Genomic DNA, 11,247 nt, shown 5'->3' on the forward strand with positions numbered 1-11,247 from the left:
ATTTTCCCCATCATTATCCATGATCATGTCTACACTTTGGGACTTATGATGTTGAGAACAGCCTAAAATTAAAGTCAGTAAAATGAGAGTGAACTTAATTTGCATTGTCTGTTCTCTGAGAATAGCTTTACCCTTAGCCCTAGCAATCTGTAGTTGTCACTTCTCATAGTCTGAGCTAAAAAGTGTTCAGATTTTATATTTTTAGTGTATCAAATAAAACTCAATTATTTTTTTGCACTCTGACCAAAGTGTAAGTAACTTCTATGGATTTTTTATTTATTTTATTTCTCCCAGTTTGTCATCCTGTTATTGCAAATTCCATGATTTTTTTCATAATAAATTTGCCAGAATCATTAGAAGAAATTAACGATGCACAGTTTAAAATTTGCATAAAATAAAATACTTTTGATATATTGAAGACAACAATCAGTTCAGTTTTGTCAATTGAGGTATATTTTTTAAATATACAATAAAAATAATTTATTATTAAAAGTAATTATTTGTACACCTGTTCCATGGGGACCATGATTCTTTCCTTTCCAGGCATAGTAGCAATGCCCTCCAGGTTCTCATGGAGAAATACACCATTTGATAATTCAGAAAGTCAAGTCCTTTTCAGTGTGTGATGGCCAGTTACAGAGGGAAGGGCATGAATGAGAGAGGGTAAGCTCAATATCTGTTGGTAGTGAGAGAAGAAAATACTATATCAATGTTATTTTATCTAACTTTATATCATCTCTTTTTGATACATGGTTTATAACATGGAGTAAACCAATAAAATTATATAAATGTAGTTAATAAGTCATTGTACACATATTATTAATCCATACCCAACTATTCCGTTACTGGTAATGGAATGTAATCCTAGTATTTAGAGAACATTAAGCCATTAATTTAATATGATCCTACTATTTCTGGCTCCAAACTGCTAGTAGAACCAAACTGTGCCAAGGGTGTCACTGTATGCTGGTAGGAGCTCTCTGTTGTTTGGTTCTTGCAGCTAAAATAAACGTGTTGTCTTACTAGATTAAGCCTTTAAAAAAAGTAACAATTATTTAATTAACTATACAATGTATGTCTTATAAAATTATGTGTATGTATCAGGTGTCTTTAAGGCAATTTTCTACCTCAGTCATTAATCAGCCTATCCTGATTATTAGCCAAGAATGCTGTCAACATTTCTGCTTTGCCTTATATATTTATATTTATGGGACAGTACAGTAATAAGTGTCCTTGAATATAGAGATGGACACACCTTCATCTCATAAGAATCTGAGTGAAGGTGGTGGTTTTCTATTTCTCCATGTCATGAAGCTAAACTGTTCTTAGATCTGGATTAAATTCAACTGATAAAATAATGATGCCTGAACCCAAGCTAAATAACATGAGACAGTAACTGCATCATTATTCTGTGAAACTTTACAAGATATTCTGGTATTGGAGATATTTGGAGAAAACTTTAGGGGAATTACCTTCACTATTGGAGAGAGTATTTTTCTAGGCATTTGAGAGTATCCCTGCAGTAAGTGATGTCTCAGGAAAAGAATCAACATGTGATTATTTAGAAGCAAGTTCATGGTTGTCATGTAGTGACTAAAGTGGCAATTTTTTTCTTGATAATTGAGAGATGGCAATCCTGTACTGAGAGGAAGAGAGTCTCATAAAATATTTCTGGGATGAAAAATAAGCTGGAGAAAATCAGCATCATTTTTAGGTAAAAGAATGAGTAGATTACTGGTAAACACAGTATAACCTTTAAGGGGCAATAATGCCCCTTAGGTATGTTCATTTTAATTGTCAGATACTGAGAATATTTCACAGTTCATGGCAAAAGAAATATAAGGTTTCAGATGAAATCAAGATTGAGAATCAGCTGATTGAAAATAAGGATAAAAAGTCTTCGGGGAGGAGCCAAGATGGCCGAATAGTAACAGCTCCGGTTTACAGCTCCCAGCATGAGCGATGCAGAAGACGGGTGATTTCTGCATTTCCATCTGAGGCACTGGGTTCATCTCACTAGGGAGTGCCAGACAGTGGGCGCAGGTCAGTGGGTGCGCGCACTGTAAGCGAGCAGAAGAAGGGCGAGGCATTGCCTCACTTGGGAAGCACAAGGGGTCAGGGAGTTCCCTTTCCTGGTCAAAGAAAGGGGTGACAGACGGCACCTGGAAAATCGGGTCACTCCCACCCGAATACTGCGCTTTTCCAATGGGCTTAAAAAACGGCACACCAGGAGATTATATCCCGCACCTGGCTCAGAGGGTCCTACGCCCATGGAGTCTCACTGATTGCTAGCACAGCAGTCTGAGATCAAACTGCAAGGTGGCAGCGAGGCTGGGGGAGGGGTGCCCACCATTGCCCAGGCTTGCTTAGGTAAACAAAGCAGCTGGGAAGCTTGAACTGGGTGGAGCCCACCACAGCTCAAGGAGGCCTGCCTGCCTCTGTAGGCTCCACCTCTGGGGGCAGGGCACAGACAAACAAAAAGACAGCAGTAACCTCTGCAGACTTAAATGTCCCTGTCTGACAGCTTTGAAGAGAGCAGTGGTTCTCCCAGCACTCAGCTGGAGATCTGAGAACGGGCAGACTGCCTCCTCAAGTGGGTCCCTGACCCCTGACCCCCGAGCAGCCTAACTGGGAGGCACCCCCCAGCAGGGGCAGACTGACACTTCACACAGTCTGTTGGAGCTGGGTACTCCAACAGACCTGCAGCTGAGGGTCCTGTCTGTTAGAAGGAAAACTAACAAACAGAAAGGACATCCACACCAAAAACCCATCTGTACATCACCATCATCAAAGACCAAAAGTAGATAAAACCACAAAGATGGGCAAAAAACAGAGCAGAAAAACTGGAAACTCTAAAAAGCAGAGTGCCTCTCCTCCTCCAAAGGAACACAGTTCCTCACCAGCAACGGAGCAAAGCTGGATGGAGAATGACTTTGACGAGCTGAGAGAAGAAGGCTTCAGACGATCAAATTACTCCGAGCTACGGGAGGATATTCAAACCAAAGGCAAAGAAGTTGAAAACTTTGAAAAAAATTTAGAAGAATGTATAACTAGAATAACCAATACAGAGAAGTGCTTAAAGGAGCTGATGGAGCTGAAAACCAAGGCTCGAGAACTACATGAAGAATGCAGAAGCCTCAGAAGCTGATGCGATCAAATGGAAGAAAGGGTGTCAGCGATGGAAGATGAAATGAATGAAATGAAGTGAGAAGGGAAGTTTAGAGAAAAAAGAATAAAAAGAAACGAGCAAAGCCTCCAAGAAATATGGGACTATGTGAAAAGACCAAATCTATTTCTGATTGGTGTACCTGAAAGTGACGGGGAGAATGGAACCAAGTTGGAAAACACTCTGCAGGATATTATTCAGGAGAACTTCCCCAATCTAGCAAGGCAGGCCAACATTCAGATTCAGGAAATACAGAGAATGCCACAAAGATACTCCTCGAGAAGAGCAACTCCAAGACACATAATTGTCAGATTCACCAAAGTTGAAATGAAGGAAAAAATGTTAAGGGCAGCCAGAGAGAAAGGTCGGGTTACCCTCAAAGGGAAGCCCATCAGAATAACAGTGGATCTCTTGGCAGAAACTCTACAAGCCAGAAGAGAATGGGGGCCAATATTCAACATTCTTAAAGAAAAGAATTTTCAACCCAGAATTTCATATCCAGCCAATCTAAGCTTCATAAGTGAAGGAGAAATAAAATCCTTTACAGACAAGCAAATGCTGAGAGATTTTGTCACCACCAGGCCTGCCCTAAAAGAGCTCCTGAAGGAAGCACTAAACATAGAAAGGCACAGCTGGTACCAGCTGCTGCAAAATCATGCCAAAATGTAAAGACCATCGAGACTAGGAAGAGACTGCATTAACTAACGAGCAAAATAACCAGCTAACATCATCATGACAGGATCAAATTCACACATAACAATATTAACTTTAAATGTAAATGGACTAAATGCTCCAATTAAAAGACACAGACTGGCAAATTGGATAAAGAGTCAAGACCCATCAGTGTGCTGTATTCAGGAAACCCATCTCACGTGCAGAGACACACATAGGCTCAAAATAAAAGGATGGAGGAAGATCTACCAAGCAAATGGAAAGCAAAAAAAGGCAGGGGTTGCAATCCTAGTCTCTGATAAAATAGACTTTAAACCAACAAAGATCAAAAGAGACAAGGCCATTACATAATGGTAAAGGGATCAATTCAACAAGAAGAGCTAACTATCCTAGATATATATGCACCCAATACAGGAGCACCCAGATTCATAAAGCAAGTCCTGAGTGACTTACACAGAGACTTAGACTCCCACACATTAATAATGGGAGACTTTAACACCCCACTGTCAACATTAGACAGATCAACGAGAAAGAAAGTCAACAAGGATACCCAGGAATTGAACTCAGCTCTGCACCAAGCGGACCTAATAGACATCTACAGAACTCTCCACCCCAAATCAACAGAATATACATTTTTTTCAGCACCACACCACACCTATTCCAAAATTGACCACATACTTGGAAGTAAAGCTTTCCTCAGCAAATGTAAAAGAACAGAAATTATAACAAACTATCTCTCAGATCACAGTGCAATCAAGCTAGAACTCAGTATTAAGAATCTCACTCAAAACCGCTCAACTACATGGAAACTGAACAACCTGCTCCGGAACGACTATTGGGTACATAACGAAATGAAGGCAGAAATAAAGATGTTCTTTGAAACCAACGAGAACCAACACACAACATACCAGAATCTCTGGGATGCTTTCAAAGCAGTGTGTAGAGCGAAATTTATAGCACTAAATGCCCACAAGAGAAAGCAGGAAAGATCCAAAATTGACACCCTAACATCACAATTAAAAGAACTAGAAAAGCAAGAGCAAACACATTCAAAAGCTAGCAGAAGGCAAGAAATAACTAAAATCAGAGCAGAACTGAAGGAAATAGAGACACAAAAAACCCTTCAAAAAATTAATGAATCCAGGAGCTGGTTTTTTGAAAGGATCAACAAAATTGATAGACCGCTAGCAAGACTAATAAAGAAAAAAAGAGAGAAGAATCAAATAGATGCAATAAAAAATGATAAAGGGGATATCACCACCGATCTCACAGAAATACAAACTACCATCAGAGAATATTACAAACACCTCTATGCAAACAGACTAGAAAGTGTAGAAGAAATGGTTACATTCCTCGACACATACACTCTCCCAAGACTAAACCAGGAAGAAGTTGAATCTCTGAATAGACCAATAACAGGAGCTGAAATTGTGGTAATAATCAATAGCTTACCAACCAAAAAGAGTCCAGGACCAGATGGATTCACAGCCGAATTCTACCAGAGGTACAAGGAGGAACTGGTACCATTCCTTCTGAAACTATTCCAATCAATAGAAAAAGAGGGAATCCTCCCTAACTCATTTTATGAGGCCAGCATCATCCTGATACCAAAGCCGGGCAGAGACACAATGAAAAAAGAGAATTTTGGACCAATATCCTTGATGAACATTGAAGCAAAAATCCTCAATAAAATACTGGCAAACCGAATCCAGAAGCACATCAAAAAGCTTATCCACCATGATCAAGTGGGTTTCATCCCTGGGATGCAAGGCTGGTTCAATATATGCAAATCAATAAATGTAATCCAGCATATAAACAGAACCAAAGACAAAAACCACATGATTATCTCAATAGATGCAGAAAAGGCCTTTGACAAAATTCAACAACCCTTCATGCTAAAAACTCTCAATAAATTAGGTATTGATGGGACGTATCTCAAAATAATAAGAGCTATCTATAACAAACCCACAGCCAATATCATACTGAATGGGCAAAAACTGGAAGCATTCCCTTTGAAAACTGGCACAAGACAGGGATGCCCTCTCTCACCACTCCTATTCAACATAGTGTTGGAATTTCTGGCCAGGGCAATTAGGCAGGAGAAGGAAATAATGGGTATTCAATTAGGAAAAGAGGAAGTCAAATTGTCCCTGTTTGCAGACGACATGATGGTATATCTAGAAAACCCCATTGTCTCAGCCCCAAATCTCCTTAAGCTGATAAGCAACTTCAGCAAAGTCTCAGGATACAAAATCAATGTACAAAAATCACAAGCATTCTTATACACCAACAACAGACAAACAGAGAGCCAAATCATGAGTGAATTCCCATTCACAATTGCTTCAAAGAGAATAAAATATCTAGGAATCCAACTTACAAGGGACGTGAAGGACCTCTTCAAGGAGAACTACAAACCACTCAAGGAAATAAAAGAGGATACAAACAAATGGAAGAACATTCCATGCTTATGGGTAGGAAGAATCAATATCGTGAAAATGGCCATACTGCCCAAGGTAAATTACAAATTCAATGCCATCCCCATCAAGCTACCAATGACTTTCTTCACAGAATTGGAAAAAACTACTTTAAAGTTCATATGGAACCAAAAAAGAGCCCGCATCGCCAAGTCTATCCTAAGCCAAAAGAACAAAGCTGGAGGCATCACACTACCTGACTTCAAACTATACTACAAGACTACAGTAACCAAAACAGCATGGTACTGGTACGAAAACAGAGATATAGATCAATGGAACAGAACAGAGCCCTCAGAAATAACGCCGCATATCTACAACTATCTGATCTTTGACAAACCTGAGAAAAACAAGCAATGGGGAAAGGATTCCCTATTTAATAAATGGTGCTGGGAAAACTGGCTAGCCATATGTAGAAAGCTGAAACTGAATCCCTTCCTTACACCTTATACAAAAATCAATTCAAGATGGATTAAAGACTTAAACGTTAGACCTAAAACCATAAAAACCCTAGAAGAAAACCTAGGCATTACCATTCAGGACATAGGCGTGTGCAAGGACTTCATGTCTAAAACACCAAAAGCAACGGCAACAAAAGCCAAAATTGACAAATGGGATCTAATTAAACTAAAGAGCTCCTGCACAGCAAAAGAAACTACCATCAGAGTGAACAGGCAACCTACAAAATGGGAGAAAATTTTCGCAACCTACTCATCTGACAAAGGGCTAATATCCAGAATCTACAATGAACTCCAACAAATTTACAAGAAAAAAAAACAACCTCATAAAAAAGTGGGCGAAGGACATGAACAGACACTTCTCAAAAGAAGACATTTATGCAGCCAAAAGACACATGAAAAAATGCTCACCATCAATGGCCATCAGAGAAATGCAAATCAAAACCACAATGAGATACCATCTCACACCAGTTAGAATGGCAATCATCAAAAAATCAAGAAACAACAGGTGCTGAAGAGGATGTGGAGAAATAGGAACACTTTTACACTGTTGGTGGGACTGTAAAGTAGTTCAACCATTGTGGAAGTCAGTGTGGCGATTCCTCAGGGATCTAGAACTAGAAATACCATTTGACCCAGCCATCCCATTACTGGGTATATACCCAAAGGACTGTAAATCATGCTGCTCTAAAGACACATGCACACGTTTGTTTATTGTGGCATTATTCACAATAGCAAAGACTTGGAACCAACCCAAATGTCCAACAATGATAGGCTGGATTAAGAAAATGTGGCACATATACACCATGGAATACTATGCAGCCATAAAAAAGGATGAGTTCATTTCCTTTGTAGGGACATGGATGAAATTGGAAATCATCATTCTCAGTAAACTATCGCAAGAACAAACCAAACACCGCATATTCTCACTCATAGGTGTGAAGTGAACAATGAGAACACATGGACACAAGAACAAACCAAACACCGCATATTCTCACTCATAGGTGTGAAGTGAACAATGAGAACACATGGACACAGGAAGGGGAACATCACACTCTGGGGACTGTTGTGGGGTGCGGGGACGGGGGAGGGATAGCATTGGGAGATATACCTAAAGTATAATAATAATAAATTTAAAAAAGAAAATAAAGATATTATCATTAATTATTATAGTGCATTCAGTAGAATTACCGAGTCCAAACTCACAGGCGATTGATGAAGAATGAGATGTATCAAAGTGATGGGATGTGAGAAAGAGTCAACTGGATATTAGCGTTTGTTTATTATTGATTCTTTCCTATTAGAATAAATTTTCATTTAATTTAACTGAGCAAATACCATTGAGCAATTTTATATGTTCCTTACCATTCTAGATGCTTAATATAGAATGCAGGAATATTAAAGAACAAGGATATGATTTCTAAAAGGAGAGGCACAGGTATAATAGAAATTTAGAAATTGTGCATCTACACAGGCATAATTATGAATGTGTTGATGTTTTACATATATAAGTATTTGGTGTAGAAAATAGTGCAGAGACTGGATTATGCAGAATTTATAAGAGAGAGAGTTAACCAAGAAGTGGGTAAAATTAAAATAATGATGTAATCATTTTGGACACTAAAGAACAAACGTTGATAATGTGAGATCCATTGTTTTGTTCCCAGATATATGAAATATGTTTGTCATTAATATGAACACACTTTTCTCTTCAGTTATGCTTAAAAATGTTTTTTTTTTCTTCTGAATCTGCCATTGGACTTTCAGACAACACCTTTTTGCTTTTCTTCCACATCTTCACATTCCTTCAGGATCAAAAACCTAAGCCACATGACTGGATCAGCCGTCACTTGGCCTTCATTCGGGTAGTGATGATCCTCACTGTAGTGGATGTTTTGCCTCCAGATATGCTTGAATCACTGCATTTTGGGAATAACTTCAAATGCAAGTCCTTGATCTACATAAACAGAGTGACGAGGGGCCTATATATCTATACCATCTGTCTCCTGAGTATACACCAGGCCAGCACAATCAGCCTCAGCAACTTCTGATTGGCAAGCTTTAAACATAAATTTACAAATAACATTGTCAGTGTCCTCTTTTTTCTTTTTTGTTCCCTCAATTTGTCTTTCAGTAGTGACATAATATTCTTCACTGTGGCTTCTTCCATTGTGACCCAGACCAATCTACTTAAGGTCCTCAAATACTGCTCATGTTCTCCCATGAAGTCCATTATGTGGGGAGTGTTTTCCTTGTAGGATTACGCTGCTCTCAAGTGCATACATGATGATCTTTTTGTCCAAGCATCAGAGGTGATCCCAGCATCTTCACAGTACCAGCCTGTCCCCAAGATCCTCACCAGAGAAAAGGGTTACCCAGATCATCCTACCACTGGTGAGTTGCTTTGTGGTCGTGTACGGGGTGGACCTTGTCATCTCATCCTCTGCAGCCCTGTTATGGATGTATAACCCAGTCACCCTGAGCATCCAGAACCTTGTAGCCTGTGTTTATGCCACTCTTGTTGCATTGGTACAAATCCGCTCTGATAAAAAATAGTTAATATTCTCCAAAAAATGGAATTAAAGTGCTATAAATTTTTAATGTGTTGGTGATGAAAAATATTTCTAAAAAGTAGTCTCATTCTATAGTTAAATTGTTCAAGTAGCCCCAGATTTAGCTTATTGAGTTTAAATAAAATGCATGGAATTACACTTTTGTTAAATTTTTATGCTTCTGAAACTGAGGCATCTAAGGACTATGTAGTTTCTTCAGTTCAATGTCCACCATAGATTGACATTTCAAATATGAAGTCTTTTATACTTTTATTTTTATGTTAACTTTGTACAAGAAAATGTTTCTGTCTTTTTGAAGTATACTTTAAAAAAAATCTTCTTTGGTAATCAAATCTCTCAATGTTTTTACTTTTGAAAATATTTTACTTACTCTGTTTATTAATGATACTTTAGCTAAATATTCAATTCTAGCTTTTAAGCCATGCTTGCTCATTGTAACCTCCCTGACTAAAAAAAGTTATGTCAATTTGGATTTTAAATTTAATCTAGAATTTATTTTAAAGGGTTTTAAATGAAATTTATATGTGGCTAGATACTGTTTTGGTAATACTTGATAGTTTCCCGCCTCTATTGGGATATTATTGACAAAAATTTTATATATTTATGGTACACAATATGATGTTTTGAGGTACAGACATGTGCACACAGACACACAAACACACACACACACATTGTAAAATTACCAAAATCAAGCTTAATAACATGTCAACTACTTCTCATACTTACGAGGGTATTTTTGGTGTATAATGAGAACATACGCCATACATTACATCTACTTCATACACCATACATACATCTACACCATACACCATACATACACCATACTTACATCTACTTCATTAATATAATTTACTTATACAATACATTATTATTAATATAGCCTCCATGCCGTATGCATATATTTATATTAACTTCTCTTTGTTATTGTTGGAGACAGTTGTCTGTCTTTGTTCCCCAGGCTGGAGTGCAGTGGCATTATCATAGCTCACTGAAACCTCAAACTCCTGGGTTCAAATCATTCTCCCACCTCAGCCTCAAAAGTAGCTAGAAAGGACTACAGAGGTGCACCACTATGCCAAGCTAATTTGTAGTAACAGAGTCTTGCTATGTTACCCAGGCTGGTCTTGAACTCCTGGCCTCAAGCAATCCTCCTGCCTTAGTCTCCCAAAATACAGGGATTATAGGCATGAGCCACATGCCTAGCTTTATAACATTTTCTTTATACGTTTATGTGTTGATGGACATTTACGTTGTTTTCATATCTTGTCTATTGTGAATAATGCTTCAAGAAACATAGGAGGGAAGATACCTCTTCAGTATGTGATTTTGTGGTCTCTGGATATTTAACCAGAGGTAGGATTCCTGAATCATACGATAGTTTTATTTTTAATTTTTTGATGAATCCTCATGCTGTTTTTCATAATGGCTTTACCAATTTACATTCCCAGTGACAGTGTATAAGGTCCTCCATCATTGATAACATTTGTTTTCTTTTGAATTTTTAATAAACATTACCCTAACATGTGCTTGAATTGTTATCTCATTTTGGTTTTGATTTGCATTTTCCTGATGATTACTAATGGCTTCTTCAAAAAAGGATCTATTTAGATTATTTGGCTACTTTTAAAAAGAATGTTATTTTTATTGTTATTTTTATTCAGAGGGGGTTATATTTTATGAATTTCTTACAGATTTTGAATGCTAACCCCTTATCTGATATTTGGCTTACAAGTATTTTTCTCCGGTTCTGTGGATTGCCTTTTAAATTGATTGACTGTCTTTTGGTATGCAGTAGAAACTTTTTAGTTTGATGTAGTTTCATTTTTTTTCTCCCTGGGCTTTTAGTGTCAAATACAAAAAATAATTATTGCCGCAAACAATGCCAAAGAATTTTCCCTGATGTTGTT

The 11,247-nt window shown here is 37.9% G+C and overlaps 1 protein-coding gene across 1 annotated transcript in view; it reads left to right on the forward strand.

Annotated features, from left to right (window-relative positions):
• The window catches only part of LOC134738926 (putative vomeronasal receptor-like protein 4), a 39,165-nt gene extending 28,297 nt beyond the window's left edge, over window positions 1-10,868 (forward strand). The window contains exon 2 of the mRNA XM_063659508.1: window positions 8,535-10,868. Within this exon, the coding sequence (XP_063515578.1) occupies window positions 8,535-8,818 (284 nt within the window). The 3' untranslated portion in view covers window positions 8,819-10,868. The remainder of the gene's footprint in view (window positions 1-8,534) is intronic.
• Window positions 10,869-11,247: the final 379 nt, after the last annotated feature.

The sequence above is a fragment of the Pongo pygmaeus genome, chromosome 21 (genome assembly GCF_028885625.2).
Source record: "Pongo pygmaeus isolate AG05252 chromosome 21, NHGRI_mPonPyg2-v2.0_pri, whole genome shotgun sequence".
Lineage (NCBI taxonomy): Eukaryota > Metazoa > Chordata > Mammalia > Primates > Hominidae > Pongo > Pongo pygmaeus.